The sequence below is a fragment of the Buteo buteo genome, chromosome 11 (genome assembly GCF_964188355.1).
Source record: "Buteo buteo chromosome 11, bButBut1.hap1.1, whole genome shotgun sequence".
In the NCBI taxonomy this organism is placed as follows: Eukaryota; Metazoa; Chordata; class Aves; order Accipitriformes; family Accipitridae; genus Buteo; species Buteo buteo.
In genome coordinates, this window is record NC_134181.1 from 38203051 (window position 1) to 38222366 (window position 19316).

At 39.0% G+C, this 19316-nt stretch overlaps 1 protein-coding gene across 3 annotated transcripts in view; it reads right to left on the reverse strand.

The window, feature by feature from the left end:
• Nucleotides 1-19163, reverse strand: part of PI4KA (phosphatidylinositol 4-kinase alpha) — a 64366-nt gene extending 45203 nt beyond the window's left edge. For 2 of the 3 annotated variants that reach the window (XR_012652340.1, XM_075041600.1), the window contains exons 1-18: nt 18920-19163; nt 16196-16312; nt 14846-14939; nt 14078-14166; nt 13496-13568; nt 12912-13171; nt 12153-12219; nt 10053-10201; nt 9376-9441; nt 8262-8358; nt 7652-7843; nt 6776-6876; nt 5903-6032; nt 4694-4826; nt 3918-4013; nt 2991-3174; nt 2147-2250; nt 981-1149 (exon numbers count right to left, since the gene is read on the reverse strand). Coding sequence is in view for 2 of the 3 variants with exons in the window: in XM_075041600.1 (XP_074897701.1) it covers nt 981-1149; nt 2147-2250; nt 2991-3174; nt 3918-4013; nt 4694-4826; nt 5903-6032; nt 6776-6876; nt 7652-7843; nt 8262-8358; nt 9376-9441; nt 10053-10201; nt 12153-12219; nt 12912-13171; nt 13496-13568; nt 14078-14166; nt 14846-14939; nt 16196-16312; nt 18920-19144 (2346 nt within the window). In the remaining variant the exon portion in view is untranslated. The remainder of the gene's footprint in view (nt 1-980; nt 1150-2146; nt 2251-2990; nt 3175-3917; nt 4014-4693; nt 4827-5902; nt 6033-6775; nt 6877-7651; nt 7844-8261; nt 8359-9375; nt 9442-10052; nt 10202-12152; nt 12220-12911; nt 13172-13495; nt 13569-14077; nt 14167-14845; nt 14940-16195; nt 16313-18919) is intronic. The other variant, XM_075041601.1, reaches the window with a different exon arrangement.
• Between the last annotated feature and the right edge of the window lie 153 nt (nt 19164-19316).

The following is a 19316-nucleotide window of genomic DNA, read 5'->3' on the forward strand; positions in this document are numbered from 1 at the left end:
AGGTGAAAAAGTCTTCACATAAGAAAAAAGCAGAGAATTCTGAATGACTAAAGTAATCTGCATATAAAATGCTCCTGCAGAAATTTAGCTAGCATTTAAAGACATGCTTCTTCTGGATCCCCTCACAGACTTTTAAAGGACAGTATGTATTAAATTTTACAAATCACAATTAACATCTGTGTTTAAGAAGAACTCTATTTTACAACAAAACCACTCAAATTTACTTTTCTGCAAAGTATTCCTACCGTACAAATCAGTCTAAGAGACAAGTCTCCTCTTTCTTAGGAAAGCTTTTTGAATAAACTTGCTCTCTAAATAAAGTGCTCCTAAAAATCAGCAGAGATTTTAATTAAATCTTTAATTTTCACTTCACTGCACTGTTTCCATTATAAGCCTAGACGGATAGGCTTGCATCAACTTGGATCTTGGAAAAAAATCAAGATGCATGCACTCATAACAGCAACTCAGGATTAATCAGAATCACATCATCTGGCTACTTCAAGCTGGAGGTTGGACTAGGTGACTTCCTGAGGTCCCTTCCAACCTGAGTTTTCCTATGATCCTATGGCACCACTAAAATTATAAGTAGAATTCTGTCACATCTAAAGACATTTCAAGAATTAGTAAGAGGAGTTCAGTAATCAGCATTCTGTATTTCTCTTTGAAGCTCTGCCTCTAACAGCTGAACACTCCAGACAGTTTACTTAGCCTCACACAAAATCAAACTCAGCTGAACAATAGGTATACCGCTCCTTTATCTCAGATATTTACACAGATTATTTAGGTGTTCGAAAGGCATTACAGATCTGCACTCATATTCCATGATCAGAACACATTCTTAGGTTTAAGGAAGCGTGATTCTTTCTCTGTGCATGTAAGGGCATGGTTTTGGTTCAAAAGACACACAGAAGACTATGTTTAGTAGTGCCATCTGTATAAATGCATAGCTGCATACCATTAAAAAACAGTAAATATCTGACCTTTAGTGCCGGTCCTTTTTCACTTGCTCTCTCACTAGCTCTCTTTCCTTCTAGCCCAAGCTGAACAAACAGTTCCAGCAAGTTCATCAGTAGTTCATCCACAAGGTGTTCTCCTTGAATATTAGCAGCGATGTTAGCTAGGGCATTAATGACTGCTAAGGAACAGTGTCTGAGAAGAAAGAACAGTTATAAACAAGCAGTTCCTCAAAGTTTTATATTTTCAGTGCTTTCTTCATAATGCTTATAGTAACTCTTGTAATAAGCCTACTGAGATTTTCTTCGCTCAGTTTTTTTTTGGGGGGGGGGGGGGTATTTTTTGTTTTTATGAATACTGGCACATCACTTTATTGATAATTGAAATGCAACCAGTATTAAGTGAAAAATTATTTGTAAACTTTGCCTCTGGAGGACATTTCATTTTTGATGCTACCATGGCCAAAGAAAATTACTTTCCTGTAGCAGATATGGCTACAGACAAGAAGCAGCAAAGGGCTGTGCTTCTGGATTAGAAAAGCTCTTGAGCAGAATCAGAACTAGTATCAGTTATTGTTAAAGCTGAGATTGCTTTGGGTCAGACAGCATGTTAAAACATATTGACAGAAATAGTCTTCTTGGTTACTCACATACTACATTAAAATATATCCAGCCTACCCCAACTACCAACGAAGTCAGTCAAAATCTTTAATTATAACAGGGACTAAAATGCATACTTACATACCAAGAACTAAATTGTTAATGGTTTGCATTTAATACCTAACAAGTATGGGAACCACATTAAAAAAAAAAACCAAAACACACACACACAAAAAAACCAATGGAACTTCATTAGCTTTTCTAGGCTAAAAGATTAATTACTCTAGTTAGAGATAATGTAAGTCATCAATGTTAATTATCATTTACAAACTCCTTGGTGGGGGGACGGACGGCAGGGAAAGAGTGTGAAATCAGTACTACCTGTAGTAAAAAACATTTTTAGGGATCTCTACATTATGAAGTGCTACTCTTTTCAAACTAATATATTACTTTTTAACATCAAAGAAAAAAGAACAGTACTATTTATAACCTCATTATAAAACTTAAACTGGGAAAAAGTGAAAATCCCTGATGTAGCAGAAAGGATATTTGATATAGTATTCATACATTTAAGGGACACAGCTAAATGTTACCTGTATCCATGATCCTTATAATCTTTTGTGGCAGAGTAAACAACTGAGCTTGCTTTAACACTGATTTGCTGAAACAGATTCCACACCTCCTGGTAAATATATTGCTGTAAAAAAAACAAAAACAAAAACAAGCCCCCAAATCACTAAGTAGAGCTTATTGAATACAATCTCCTTAAATAACAATCCTGTAAAATACACTAAGTATTATGAAGTTCTTCAGATAGGTATCTAGTCGTAGTCTGAGCAACAGTTTCAGCTTCCATACAGCACAAAGTGGAAGTGCTTTCATTAGTGGTTTTAATTGCTCAAATTACACGAAATGTATTAAGTTCTTTAACTCCACCTTCCTGATGGAAAACTTTTTTCCAGGCTTCTGAGTTCTGGCCATTAATTGCTTGCTCAGAGGCAAAAATTACATTTGGAAATGGTAAGTCAGTTAATCCTTGTATGACTGAAGAAGGCTGTCTGTACTGCTATGAAAAAAGATAATGTGCACCTATTCAGGACACAGGCCAAGTTTATAAACTTCTTAATAACTTTTGAAAACATTGAGTTTGGTGGTTTTTTATAGCTGGGTTTTTTTTGTTTTTTTTTTTTTTTTTTTTTTTAAAAAAACACTTTTATGATTTTCTATGGTGACTAATCTTCCTTACAGGGACAGCATCTTACACATTATTAATTAGCTTTTGTTTTCTGATGTCACAGAGACATGAGGATTGTACAAGCACATACCTGTGGTGAAGAAAGAAAAAACTTCTGCAAATGCTGTTTCTAAAATACATTTCCTTTTAACTAAAGGAAAGGGATCATGAACTGGCACTCTCTTGGCCAGTTCTTTCCTTACATTTCCAGTGATGACCAAGCAGCCCAGCTGATCAATGATAAGTACATCAAGATGAGAAGGTGGCTGGCAAAACTTCTGCTGTAAGATCTGTAGGATGGGTTCCATCATTTTTGGGGTGTCCCTCAGTGCCACTGCAATGTGCCCTAGAGCACGAATTGTGTGGTCAGGAATCAAATGAGCCTCCCTGTTACAAAAACAAACAAAAAACCCCAAAACCATACATGTAACTGTTCAACAGTTAGCAAGACTTCCAAGCATGGTTAGATTTCATGTAAGAAACGGTTCATATATTAAATTTAAACATCACTAACACCTTTAATATTGCCACTCTATATACCCATCTACTCCCAACATTAACATTAGAGAAACACTTGCACAAGTTGGTTTTCAAAATAAAAAAACAAACAAAAAAACCACCACAAATGCACTATCCAAGAAACCCACACTAATCCATGAACAAACTGTTCCAGAAACAACAGTGAAAAGAGTTAAAAGTGATCTGCAAAACATTAAGACATGACAGTCAGACCAGGTATGATAGGACCTCCCGTTGGAGGTTTCTTGTTGGGTCTCTTAAAAATGAAGCAAGTCAAATGCCACAAGTGACAAGCTGTGTCAAGCCATAAAAGATAGCTGAAGCCTGAAGGATACAACAGAGAGAGTATCACTCAATCTAGGACTCAAAATTGGCTAATACTCACCAAAGATTTGCTGATTCAATCAGATAAAAATGAATCCATACCTCTCAGTATCAAAACAAGGGCTCAGCTCTGCAAAGATTTGCATGGGAAGATCCTGACCCCACATACAAGCTCACTAATCTCAGAAACACTTAATTCTAAAATAATGCTGCCTGTGCTTGTATCTTAGAATAAGCTTCAGGTTCATTGAGTGAAGGAAAAATTGGTTTGATGACTAACAACTTACTTATCACTCTCTTGAGAGATGTACAGACGGTTAGATAAACTGGCAAGAAAGGCCTCAACAATCACCGAATCTATAGTCAAGCCAGCTTTCAGGCACCTGGAATAACAATGAACAGAAAACTTCTTAGACTAGCCAGAGGAAAAAAAAAAGCATGAATTAAACATTTCACATTTTACAACTGTAAATGCACACCAGATATAAGGGGGGAAAAAAGTTTATGCTGAAGTATAAGAACTCATTGCCTAGGAACACTGCAGATTTATTTTAAAAAATGAGTGGAGTTTCTACTGCTGCTTTCTCCAGCAACAATAAAGATGAGGATATGCAGTAAGGTAAATTCAGAATCCACTGCTTTGGAAACTTCAATCCCTTGTCTCTAGTGACCAACTATTTGTCTTCGCTCCAGCTTTCTGTAGCTGTCTAGAAGGGAAGAATAATCATTACACTGCCCACATTTGAGTGCGTAACAATCATTCTGTTACAGGAGGCTCACTCAACATGATAATCCAAACAGAAAACAAAAACCCTGCTGAGTATCAAAATGGTGGCTAGCATGAATTACATATGTGAGAAGCAAAACAATGAGACTGAATTATTACTTTACAATTAGGACATAAACAAAACCAAGTGATGTCTGCAGAAAAATAAAGTCACGCTCAAAAAAGGCAAAAAGCCTTTATAGCAGCACAGAGCAGCACCTTGTAAACAGTCACAATACTTTTCCACTAGGGTAACAGAACACATGTTCCAACATATGATGGAACTCTCTCTCTTACCTGCAGATGTTGTCTATGGCAATGTCACGCAGCTGCTCATACATGGATGGTTGACTTTTCTTGCCAGGCATTACATTTAGAGTGGACTCTGAATGCTCATTGGTTACACTAATTTTGATGTCATTACCACCTACTAAGAACACAGAGCATGGAAATCAACACCATTTGAAATAGCTTTTTTCCCAAGATGAGAGCACACAGGCAGAACAGTATCTGGTGAGTGCAAAACAGCCTACTTTACAGCTCAGAGCTGAGCTGAAGAACTTTGGAAGTGCATGTGTTGTCACTAGCTATGCAAGATACTACTGCATTTAACTATTCCTAAATAATTATTCCTAAATTTAGTCACCTTCAGTTCTCATTTTACCTGTTCTGCTTTAGCATTATAATACTGCTTTTGCATTAGCAAGTGATTTAAATTGATTATTTTTATCTTTGGAAATCATAACTTGGTATTACAATTTAAAAACAACAACAAAAACCCTGCCAAATGCCATCAAGATGGTCAAGGGGCTGGAGCACAGGACCTGTATGGAGAGTCTGAGGAACATGGCCTTCTTCAGCCTGGAGAAGAGGCAGCTTTGGACAGACCTAACAGCTGCCTTCCAAAGCATGTTTTCTTTCCAAGAAAACAGAAGCAGGCTTCATGGGAGAATGAGACAGAACAGCCACAACTTGAAACAAGGGAGGATCCTACTGGATATGTGATTCCTGCCCCCACTATGAGCATAATTATGCATTGACCCAGGTCGTAGAATCTCTGTCCTTGGAGGTTTCTGAAGGCCCATGTGGACAAAGCCCTAAGCAAACTGCTCTGAATTGAGTGCAGAAGGCTGACACACATAATTCAACCTTCAATACTGCAGTATGATGCTACACTTGTTGGTGATCTCACTTAGGACAAAAGTGCTTGAGATAAGACTATCTTGGTTTCAGCAGAAGAGGCAGACCAATATTGCTGCTAGGATAAAATGTAGTTCTATATATACTGCTTGCCCTTAGATACACTTCTACCAGAATTTGATTTGCATTCCTCCTCTCCACCTCCAAAAAAAAAAAAAAAATAAAATAAAATAAAAAAATCACAAATGCATCTCCATTTCCCCCTACAGCTGTATCACCATGAAATATCCAAAAGCATCAAAAAGCCATACAAGCTGGAAAACAACCACGAGCATATCCTTTGGAACACAGACTTTTTTCCTTTACCTGTGTGATACTGGCTATGATACTTGTAAAGTTTCACAAGCACTGGGGAAGGTATCACAAGAAAATCCCTCAAGGATGGATTGACAGAATGAACCACAACAGGGAACCTCTCACACAAACGACCTAGACCCTAAAAAAGAGAAGGAAAAAAAAAAAGGAACATAGCTTTAGAATATAACAGCACAATTTTTATTTCAACTGTAAGCCTGCACCTTCAGCTCAATAAAAAAAAAACCAAACAAACAAAAAACCCAAACCAAAACAACCCATACATAGTTCTGAAAGATTCAATTTTTAACAGAAAATTTAGACATTTCAAGCCTGTAATTCTTTTAGGTTATCCTAGAGTGCTCCATGCCTTGCTTTGTTCCACGGTGACTTCACAGGAGTTACATGAAATGAACTTCACACTCTAAAAATAAAGTTACTGGGCAAGTTCCAGCATTTAGAGAATCCTGATTATTTACTACGTGGTGGAAAACACCACATTTGTAAGACAATGAATAAGTGCCCGGTAAGAAGACATAAAAATTAGAATAACCAAGCCTTAGTCTTACAACTCAGTGATCTGCCAGTCCCAGTATTTTAACTGTTTATGTAATGGACTAAGCAGCTAAATATTTCAGAAATGAAATACTGGTTAAAAAAACATCATGAATATTATTCTTCAAGAAGTAGTTGAGCTTAGAAAATTCTGAAAGCACTACTCTACTGCAGTTCTAGTTTCCACACCAGACCTCTAACATCCAAACGTAGAACACATTGATGGAAAGCAATACAAACAGCAGATAAAAAAGTGCTCTTCTAGCAACTGTAAAACTCCCCAAACTCTCACTCACTGATATAGCAATGTCAAATACCGTAAAGACAGACCTGCAAACAGCAAATTAGCAGTGGCAAGTGAGCAATGATGACTTTGCTTGAGGTTTTTGACTGCAGCTTCTCTGATAACTTGATGCAAAGGTTTTCTGCACCTTAAACAAAAAATCCAACAGAAAAATGTATGCTTATCAGACCTGTTATTAGGCCACACACAACCCAATGCTTACTGGAACTTCTAAAAGAGTGTAGAAAATACATCAGCTTCACTGTCCTCATACTACAATTCCTCAAAGAGATTTAGTGCTGCTTCTGCAAAAAACAGTTTTGGAAACTTAGTATCTGCACCAAACAGCTCTGTCAAACACTACGAATGAAAGAATTACAGTACTTAAAGTTGATTTTGAGCGTACTCCACATTTGACAGAAATTAAGTATTGCAAGGTCCAAAGGCAAAAATCCTTCACATATTCAGAGGATGTGTAAGAATTGTGCAACAAGAAAGAAAATTGAGACAATTGAGAAAAAGTGAGAAAGAGCTTCCCAATCCTGTTAGCAATGAAGAAAAAACATTTTCTTTCAAAGAATGACTGAGAAACATATAAGACACTAAGAGCAATAATTAAAAACATAAAATAAACTAGAAAATAAGCAGCTGCATGTAAAGCAGCAATTATACCATCTTTTCTAGATAGGCCAATAGGATGCTTCTGTTTCCATTTCTATGAAGAGATGTCTAACTACCTAGCCAACTCATTTCACAACTTTTTGATGGAAATTTCACTCTTGTATTCTAATAGCAAAGAGTATTTCACTGAAATTTATTTTATATTTCTCTGTGCATCATCTACTCTCAGAGAGCTTGTAATTATTTTTACAACTTAAAAAAAAAAAAGACAGACATTCCAGAGACTGAAAAGTATTTTTTACCTTGCTCATCTTTCACAGCCCACACCATGAGATCCACACAGGCAGCATTAGCCTGACAACGCAGTTTTAAAGGACTCAGTTCATTGTGTAGTCGGTCCACATCATGAAGGATTTTCTGAAGTTCTGATTGACTGCTGTTGAATTGCTCTAGCACAAAATCGTGGATTTCCTTCACAAATGAGTTGGGAAGGTCTAAAGAAATAAAAGGAAATAGCATTATACTAGCAGGATGGGAGTCAGTGTATCAGAATGATACACTGTGATGGGAGTCAGTGAATCAGCATATAAAAGATGCATTCTTACATTATAAATGGAATTATTTCCTAAAGTTTATCCCCTACCTAAAAGATAAATTTCATAGCAAAGTCTACCAATAAGCAGACAATTGAAACACGACCTATTAATCCTTTTAGTGGTGCTCAAAATATTTTTTTTCTATTTCCATAGCATCTTTTTTTATATGGAAACATTTCAAAATACAAATTTTATAGCATACATGGAGTTCCCAGGAAATGCAAACCCCAACGTTCAAGCACTCAATACAATGCAGACAATGCTTTGGGTCCTAAATACAATGAAGGATAAATTATAAAAAATACAAATACTATACCTTTCATATAGTATAATGTGTCTCTCAGCATTTTAAACTGAGCAAGATAAAGAGGGTCACTGAATGTTTTATAATAGAGATCTGTACTAGCAGCCGTCTGAAAGAGAAAAGAAGCAACTTGGTAGATTCAAAATTAAGTATTTTCAATTATATGGATAAATAAATCTTATTCTGGTCACATGATTGTTTTCCTCCACAACGTAAACAAGCATTTAAAATGGGTACCAGAAGTAAGCTCACAGCCTTCCCCCCTACTTTTTTCAAAAGTACAGCCATTCAGTGCATTAAATAAGACTCAGTCACTCTTTCAATTTGAAGAACACATATATGACCTCTCTAACAGCAGTGTTAAAAAAACCCAAAAAACAAAAAAAACAAGAGGAGGATTCAAACCTATCATTTTACTGAGATAGCAAAAAGAGAAACTGCAGCTGTCTCCACTTAGGCCTACAATTCAAATATGGCAGTATTTGAAGGAAGGCTGGAGAGAACAGCAAAGTCATTTTCCCACACAAATGAACACATACTCTGTTCAACACAGCTTTACGCTCCCACGGAGATGAGGCTAACTCCATAAAACATAGTGGAGGCTATTACAGAACTCCACCCAGGCAAGGGGAGAACAAGGACTCACAGACCTACAGAAATGAGTATGCTACCTTTGAAAGTAAAGGTCCACAAACTGTAACACTATTAAACTTGTAGAAATGACATCTAAAAGACCAGCAATCATTTCCAAGCCAGAAAAAGAAAACAACCAACAAGACAAAAAAATGCCATATAATATGAAATAAAGACCTTAGACTACAGTTTGGGGCAACCAATGCTATAATTTAGTAGGATAACAGAGCTAAAGTAAGAAAATCGTTCATTTTTTAAGAGAATAACTGTTTCCTTCTATGTTAGTGAAAAACATTCCTCCTTCACTCCCCCATTTTTACACAGTCCAAGGCTAGATTTAAACCACTGAAAGAACAGTGCAAATAGGAAATTGTATCATTTTGCAAAGAGAAGGCATACCTTACATAGGTGAAAGATTAATTTTCCAAGTATTATCTATTAAGACAAAAAAATAAAGTATTCGAGTCACTAGAAAAGGAATTTAAAAGCATACCTCTGCAACTTCAGCTACAACTGCATCTAAGGTCTTTAGCAAAGAATCCCCAACGATCTGTTTTACCTACAGAGGAAAAAAAAAACAAATTAAAAAAGGATGTTTCCTGTTGATGACTCTAGATAGGAAGACAACACAATTTTGCCCATGCACAGAAAACACAAGTCACTCGACTGCAAAGTGTCAGATGAAATTTAGGCTACAAGAACTTCTGGCTGCAACAAGAATAAATATACTTGAGCCTCTGTGTGCTGTTCCAAAATAGCTGGTGCAGGAAGCAGACAGGGCCAGTAGTTTTTGTCACTTGCATGAATTCCCAGCAAATAAACACTTCTAGAAAAGGGTCTCAATCTCACAGCAAAACACAATCTTCTATTTCAGCAACTAGCAGTACACGAATTACCTCAGATCAAGTGGTCTGCAAGAGTCAAACAGGAAGAATTTGACAGAAACTTATTTGATTTTACAAATTCTTCATGGTTCATATGAAAGCGTTTTAGGAATACTATTAAAGCGTGACGTTAAGTGCCATAAAAATAACATTACACAAAGCTTGAGAGACAAACACTATCTTTTTATTTGCAATTCTAAAAGCTTAAACTTAAACTGCATCTATTTCTAGCATGAATATCTAGAATGCAATCTCACTGTAGCCTCCATAAGAACCCATCACATACCATGTTCAACAGCTGGCGGAGCATATCCAGTGGGATGTTAAACTCTTTATTGTTAATGCCATTGAAGAGAGGAGAAACTGAAAAGCTGGAGCTGATTGTAGAGAAGTAATAATCAGGATCCACTGCACTCCCATCAGGAAGATATGAACCTTATCAGAAAAAAAAAAAGAAATAAAAGTTTAGGGAGAGAGAGGATACATAAACTTTGTTTAATGGTAATGTTTAGTTACTACTAAAGAGTTATTTCCAACACAGGTACAGCCTTTAACTTGCAAGCTATCAAGAGGTGCATTTCAGCTCATCTACTGGTAAATCAAGACAGAAAACTATGATGAAAAAATACATTTGTTCATTTGAAGTTTACAATCACAATGGAAGAATTCAATTCAATGACTTGTGTTCATGTCAGGGACGCTGCTGACAATAAGTCTTCCCATACTACTGATGTACATTTACCTGAAAACATTTGTAAATGCCATTTTGCTCAAAAGCATAGTGGTACAAAGAACAGTTTAAGTCAAAACTATCTTGCAAGGTTTTCCCCTATATTAGATCAAATGAACATGTGGCATAGCTTTCATCTTAGAAGAGGTACCAATTCACTACTGCAATTTGAGGGTAAAGAGAAATCAAACTATTTTTCAGATTCAAGTATTCTATTGAGCAAACAACTTTCTAAGCACACTGCTTTAGGTACTGTTTCCACTTTAGAAATTATGTATCTGCCTTTTTAAAGTACTCAGCTGGCTGTGCTAAAGTACTGTTCTTGTGATTAATTTGATTTCAAGCAACACTTATCTATTGGCAACAACTGTTAGCCTTGGCCAGAACAAAAACAAGGCCATTACTCGTCTCCTTCAGAAAACAAACACAAACTATATCATTGGAAATAATACAAGGGCTGCCTGCATCTGAAGCATTTAGTAGAAGTCAGTATTGAAAATAAAATCCTGATTAGAATAATCATAACTCTGCTAGAGACAGTTAAAATTATTCTGAAATTTTTACAAAGTTGTCCACTATGCACCTATAGTTTTAATTAAGGTTATTTTTGTTCCACTACTATCATCTCTCTCTAACCTGCAGCCTTTTTTTTTTTTTTTAAATTCAAAACACGAAGACCATAAAATTGAAGTAAAATTGAAGTAGTATATAGGTCGGTTCAACAGGGTAGACAGATGACAAACAGGTCTCTTCCTGCTTGGCAATTTAAGAATGATATTTGAATTACCCTGCAATCCCATGATATGATTGAGGAAGACAGATACCTCTACAAATAGTAACACAAAGGAAAAAGAAAAGTAATGTGGAAGAAATTAATTCAAGCCAGGGCTCTGGAGAGGAGAATGACCCAGAAACAGAGAATGCCCAAACTGTTAAAAACCTCAAAGGGCCACACAAAACCAGAGACACCATCTGAGGCGTCTCAGATGCACAGCTAGTTCTCCACTTGACTCATGAAAGTTTATTTTTAAGCCCTGCTTTGACGCAGAACTCACAGCTAGAGCTCTACCAAAACCCAATGGTTAAGAGTTTGCATATTAACTCATGAAAATTTTTCACATTTCTGCCTTTTATGTTACAGTAATTAACACACATTAGTGAGCACTTGATTTCAGTGTCTTCTTTATTACTTCTCACTTCAGCAACTTACTAGGTCTTATACAATGACCCATATCACGTTTACTTCAAATGGAACACTTGTTCTATATTTATGCAATGTGCCACAAAGGTCCCAAAATTCCAGACCCTAGTCCAAAAATTTAGTTGTCTAGTGAAGCTCAATATTAACACTTGTTCCTCAAAGTTACTCAGGCTAATCTCCTGAAATATTTTTAGCCTAGCGGAATTAAGCTCTTCAGTACTAGGCACAGCCTAGCAGTCAGGAAATCATGTCTCTCTCAGAAGCCTGCCAGAAACAACTGAGCCTGGAAACCACTGGTGTTAATAGTAACTTCCTACTGTTTTTATACCCCAAAACTTTTCAGAATCCCAGCAGGTGTGTGTCAGAAAAAGGGGCCAAAAGATTTTGGTATTCAATTCCTATAAATAGCAACAAAAACCCCAAATCACACACTGTTCCTTTGCAAAATAATTTACCTTCAAAGTAATGAATTGCAGATCCTCCAGGAGAGCTGGGAGGGGGAACTCCACGTTCAGGACTAACCTGAAACATGATACAAAAGCCATAATTTAAAAAACTGTTTACAAAACATTAAAAAATCTTCCAGAGAACGGTTCATACACTTTATAATGCAAAACAGCTTCAAGCAAAACTAACAGGAACTACATATTGCCAGGCCTAACAGCAAAATTCCAGCCAAAATCAGGAAGTTAAAAAAGCTAGTTCAGTGCTTTTGACTAAAGGGAAGTGATCAGAATGATGACTCCTGTACTGCATATAACTATGCTAATAACAATCTGTGGTTTCAAAACTGGCATCTGAATCCATTCTTTCCCTAAGACAACAAACACCCACAGCTCCTGGTGAAACCAGTGAGAGCCTATGTATCCTGAGCACTTCTGAAAACTTTAGCTATTAAGTGCCAGCTTCCCAAAGTCTTAGATATACATTACAATGCTTTTTCATGAGAATAACACAAGGAACGGGATTTGTCAATTGTTCCATGTGAAAACTTAGTACAGTTGTTAGTTTAACTGTCACTGATTGTTCTGTAGCTCAGAAACTACAAAATTATTTTGAAACTCAGTTGTGAAACCAATATAAAGATCTCTGCATCTGGTCAAACAACGTGTTAAAAGACTGTCTGCATATTCAGCCCTAAATGCTGTCTTAACTCCACCAAGACCATGAAATCATCTAAGCACTGACTCCAACAGAGAGCAAGTCATACAAACCTGTGAGATGCTAGATACACTGCTAGCCTTTCTCTTTAGTGTTCCTTCTTGGCAAACAGTGAGTAGAGAACTGGGAAGAATTGATCTGAAATCATTAAAGGATCGTCGGCGAATTCCTTCAAGCTCCTCTGGAACTCTCAGGGAATGTGGAGGAATTTTTGGAAAAAGCTTTGAAAGGAGAGCCTCTTCTGAATTGCTGTAGCGACCAAATGCTCGAGAAATTCCTATCAGACAGGGCACTGCATACTTGCATAAATATTCTGGAAAAGAAAACCACATATAACAGTATATTAACAGTAACTTAGAACTTCCTCTTCACAGTTTTGCTACCGCTTCACTAAACTGTTTCAGCCTAATGTGCTTTACAGACTTATTCATGCAAGTAGAGGAAAAAACATTACGGTATCGCAAATTAATACACTTCTGCTTCCATATTTATCAGTCAGCAACAAAAAGAATAAATATATGCTAAGGAAGTTGAAAGAAAAAGCTGCTCACTTTTCAGAAGTGATCCTGATAATTAGAAAACACAAGAGAAGTTCAGAGGACAGGAGTTACAAATATAGTAACAATTTTAATAGTACCTTTATCATGCATTTGCGGGGTCTGGCACATTCCCAACAGGAACTGCATTACTTGTAGAATTGCATCCAAAATCTTAAGTAATCAAAACAGACATAAAAAAATATCTTTTGGTAAAGACATATCATTATCTTATAGTAGATCACTACAACAAATGAAACTTGCAAATATTAATGTAAGCACCTCTGTAACCAAGATTTTTTTAATGCTGTGTGACTAAAAAAGTAGGTTGCTCTCACTCAGCTTACAGAGCTTCTTTTGTAAAGTCTGCAGTTAGCTGGTAGGTACTAGCAGAATAAAATTGCAACAGTCCTAATCTCAGTATCAAAACTTGAATTCTAAACCTCTGTGCTCAGCAACTGACATCCTCTGACACTCAGAAGTAAGAGCAGACTTACGAATATCTTCTAGATGCTTGACTATTAATTAACACAAGCAAAATAATGCAACAGTGTATGTTAAAGCAAAAAAATCCCTTTGCAAGAAACAAAGCAGCTGTGGTGTACTCTTCTCTAGACATTTGTCAGTACTGCAGCATTGGAGAATTAGGTACTACATCAGCACAAACTTAAAATAAACTCTACCTGCTCTCTGAGAGATGCATCCCTGTAAGCAACGTCTGATAACAACGTTACCAAGCAGAAGCTGAAGTTTTCTGCCACTGGAAGCAAGCCTGCAAAGTAGCGGACAGAAATTAAGCCACTTAAGCACTGTTAGAGAGAACCAACATAGCAAGAGCAAATAATAATAAAGCAAGAAGACATTAAGTTGATTCCCATGTCATACAGTTCTGAGACAGACTGTAGAAAAATATAGTATTACATACAAAATTCAGAAGTATGCTCTAACTATCGTAATTTCACCATGAAATGTTAAAAGAATAATTTTAATAATTAAAAACTTCTCCAGGCTTTCAAGTAATTGAAAAAAACTAGATTATATAGTATTATATAAAAGTATTCTTATATTAATTTTAAGATCTATTAAGGGAGCAAGAAATGAAGTCATTTAAATAGCTACTAAGCATCAAAGCTAAAAGTAGTGTACAAATCTCAGGTTCACCTCTGCTGCTCTAACTACTACACAATCTTCTCCAATTTAGTAACAAAATATATTGAGCGTAGAATTATTTGGAAAGTGCAATTTATCACAAAGCAGTCAAGCAAGAAAGCTGGGAGCTATTCAACTTCCTCTTTGCTTCTAAATAAAATCAATATGAAAGGCTGTTGAGTCAGGAGCTAAGAACCTAGCAGGACCTACCACCTCCCCTTGTACCATGTCCTGAATAACCTTCGTGATTTCTGTTTCTCGGCTGGCATTCTATGAGAATGATCAAAAAACCCAAACATCACCTCTGCCTTTCCGTGCGTTGCTTTCTTCTATCCATTGGACTTTGGGAAGACCCTTCAGAAGTCGGAGGAGGTAAGGAACCACGTTATCTTTGTGCTAGAGAGGAAAATACTCTATTTAAAATGGAGAAGAAAAGCTGAACCATTATCATCTCAAGATATTTTAGAGATATGGAAAGACTACATTAGCCGCACATAGAACTCGCTTATAATAATTACACCACAGGATTCCTGAATATTGCAAAATTGATTTCAACACAAGCAAATGACAGTAAACCAATTCACTGCTACAAATCCAATCTAATCCCAATTCTAGGCAACAGTTCATTCTTTGTAGAAGTTGGAGAAAAAGTTTCCAGAATAGTAATTGACCCCAAACAATTTATTAGTTTACAGGCAGCTAGATAATAATAATTTTAAGCTAGATAAATAATTTTAAGGCAGCTAGAAATTCAGTGCCAGTCCCAATTCAGTACATGTGATCCATCCTGTGGCCTTATGCAAGTCACTTAACACATCTGTGTCAGACTTCAGCTTCCTAATCTGCAAATCAAAGGATAGCGCTCTCCTTCCTCAGAGTTGGATTAATTAATACTAACTGCTGGCTTTGAAAACATCATAAAAATGCTAAGAAACATGAATAGAGCTGCCTTATTTAAACTTCGTACTACAAAACCCACAAAAAGGACAACATTAATAATATGCACACAAGCTGTATCATAGCAAATAGATACTAAATAGGAGGAAGTTCAGGCCTTATGCAAACCCTAGCAACATTAAATGACTTAAAGTGAGGTCTAATGACTTTGGACCTAGGACTCTGTATATGCTTCCTTTCCTCTGCATGAAAAAATACTACACCCAGAGTTCGAAGGGAAGAGAACCAGCTTGTCATAAACAGGCTGACAGACACAAAAGGGATGTTTGTGTACAAAGCAGCCTATGTGCACCATTTGTCTTTTTATCCTGGCTAGTGCCAGGCATGAAAAGGCCTATTACAAACCTGATGTTCAGGAGTATGTTGGAACATACCCACCATTCAGAAGCATGTGGGGAAGAACACGCAATGACACATATGGTTTGAGCAAATCCTCCTGAATAGCCTTTCCTTTCTTTCCTTAAGCTACGATGACCAAAAAACACGACAGCAGGTTGTCTGTGGCAGTGCCATGACTGCTGTCTATCCCACTCGTCAGTACTGTCCTTGTGCTCTCCTGCCTGCATCCATCTGTTATCTCTGATCTTTTATTTTTATGAAGAGTAAATACCAACTTTTCATTCATTGAACAAGTAAATTTTAATTAATCCAAAATCTTTCACGTTAAATAAAGTTAGCCTACACGGGAAAAGTACCTGAAGGTCAGATTCAATTAGAAAGATTCCTAAAGCAATAACAGCATCTCTGCGACGTTCATCTAACTGGAAAATCCCATGGAAATCCACTGGACACATACAGAGCAGTTTTTGTACCTGAAAAACAGCAAAGGGAAAGAACAGCGGAACAAGACCGAAAGTGTCAGAACAATCCAAGGGAATAACAGTACATGTGTTAAAACTGTCTTTCAAAAATCCACCAGTAGACCTCAAGAAAGCAATGCAAATAGCTCCCAGCTTCTCTCTTATGGAGCAGAGCTAGCTCTCATGTCCATGCCTTAGAGCACCCCAAGCAACAGGCCTGCGTAGCACTAATACAATTGCAGATATTTTCACAGCAGAGAAACGAGCTGACAGGCTGTGGTTTTCAAGACTCATTCAGACCTCCTGTGTTTAAAGTGGACAGTAGTCCTTCCATCTTCTGGAAGATAGATGGCCACATTACTCTCCTTTAGTCATCAATCTTAATGAAAGCATCTAAGGGCTAGGAAAGAGTGATGAATGACAGAAACTAGAAAAAGACAGAAAATTTTCAAGTAGATGTCAAACATTTTTACCACAACACGGGTCAATTCAAAAGTTTTCTTCAACACTTGATCAAGCTGTTTGTTTGTTTTCATATCTCAATAGAATTTCTGAAACTTTTCAGAGCATCACATTTGCAGAGATCATTCCTGCATCCCTGGTACAAAAAAGCTTTCCTTCCACTAATTCATTGGGCATTTTGGATGTACAAGAAATATGCAGCAGGCACATATATCATATTTACTCCATTGCTATAAACAAAAACCAGGTGGATGGAGCTTTGGTTACAGCTGCACCAATGCCTTCCTCATATATAGCACTGAACAATAAACTGTTACCTAGCAGAGTATGACTTTTGCTCAAATCCTTTTAACATAACAGACTAAGTTTCCAGAACTATTATTTTCTCACTACTTACCTATTACTTCACTCCATACCCAGCAAACACACATCTAAAGAATATATCAACTCTCCCAAATACTTTGTTTTCCTATGGAACTGTTAAGAAAGGGAAAATGCAACAGGGATATCTAGCGTCTTTTCTAAAAATTTCCTTGATTTTAATATTATGTAAAAAGGACTCTCACAATAAATACCTATGTTTGAACGACCTATGTTTGAATGTCAAGTTACTTCCTATTTAGATAACTCTTTAAACGCCCTGCCTTGAAATTTCTAAACAAAAACCACTATTTCCCTAGAGGATTAGAAGGATTTACTGGATGCTCAGTGGAATTTAAGATTCTGGTCTGAAAACTGCCAGATCTCATAATTACAAGACATGTAACACAACACAAATAATCCTCTTGCTCAACATGAAATACAGCAGAGGAAATACGAACTTTGGAAAATAACTTCTGATGCATGTGTCCCACATCAGGTTAATATATGCAATAACATGAGTGAGTAACTTTCACTAGATCTGAACTATTAATATCATTTAACTCCTACTGTAGTCTCTCGAACCAAAAAAAAAAAACCAAAAGGGAAGAAAATAAATCCCTGGATATGAGTGAACCAACAGCAAGGCTTCAAAAAATTATTCACAGTTGGCTGTCAGACCAATGGTAAATTTCCAGAACAGAACCAAGAAAAGAAGCCTGCAACAGCTGGCCAAGAACAAGCACTATAGTTTTCATCAGCACGGAGCTGTGCTTTTCAACAATTTAGTCATCGTTCATTATTGCATGAGGCAATTTAGAAGTTCAATCACTTTGTGCTCAGAGAAGCCAACTCCCAAAACACCAGGCTGTCCCTCTCTCCTCCCCGCAGCAGCACAACACTTGACCACACCAGCCGCTCCACGCCAGCAGTGCAGACCCACGAGGGGAACTGCCCAGACCCAGATCCCCCTGTCTGGTTTTACATTCAGTAGAGGTTTATCTCAACCACACCGATTTTACCTTAAGCTGATTGCATCGCTTGGATTTAACCAGATACGTGGAGTAAAGCAACCAGCCCTAATTAGGCTGAAACTAATTACGCCTACAAGACCCTGTTCCACAAACTCCAGGGACACGCAGCTGCTGAACGGCCCACGTTCCTCACAAGGGCACGGGGGGCTGCTCTGAGGGCACCGGCCGCGGCTGCTGCCGCAGACACCTCCCACTGCCACCATATTTTGGGGTCAAGATGGGCCCTGGGAGCGCCCCGTGGGCCCAGCAGCCCCACTGGACACAGGGCCGCTGCTGGCGTGCCGAGCCCGTTCCCACGGCCGCAGGACAGCCCCCACCCGAGGAGAGCTGCGTCCTCCCGGGCACAGGCGGGCACGCCAGGCCCGGCCTCCCACGGGCGCGGCCACAGACCCGCGGGAGCAGGGCAGAAACCCACCCGCGGGTGCGCGCGTCACGGGCCCCCACGCGTGACAGGGCCAAGCGAGGCGGCCCGGGGACCCGCCACCCTCCCCACCCACGCGGCACGAATATTCCCCACAGGAAGGGCCCTCTGCCCCCTTCCTTGCCACGGCACCCCTGCTGCCGACCCTTCCGCGCAGCTCCCACTCGCGTGACGCCCCTCCACCCCTCACACACCCGACTGCCAGGCGTGACAACTCCGCAGCGCCCCCCCAGACGCAGCCCCCGCGCGTGACACTCCCACCGGTCCCCACAGACACAGCCCCCGGCCTCCCCCTCACGCGTGACAGCCCCTCCACACACACGCGCGCAGGACGCCCCTCACCTTCTCCAACGGCGCCGGGCTCTGCACCGCCAGCGACCGCGACAGCGACAGCACCGTGTTGAAGTAGAAGCCGCGCGCGGTGCCCGCGCTGCTCCCCCGCCCCGCGCCCGCGGAAGGAGCCGCGGCCGCCGCCGCAGTGGTGGTCGCTGCGGCCGCCGCCGCCGCCGCTGCCGCCGCGGCCGCCGCCGCCGCCGTCGCAGCAGCCGCCGCCGCCACAGCCGCCATGTTGTGAGGGACTGCAAGGGGCCGCCCGCCAGCCCGCCCTGCCCCGCCCCCTCTCGCGAGACCACCGCCTCCCGGCGGGATCCCGAAACACCAATCACGCCACAAAAATGGCGGCGCCCGCCGCGGCTTCACTGCCGGTGGGTTTCCCCGCCCCGCCCCTCGCCTGTGACCC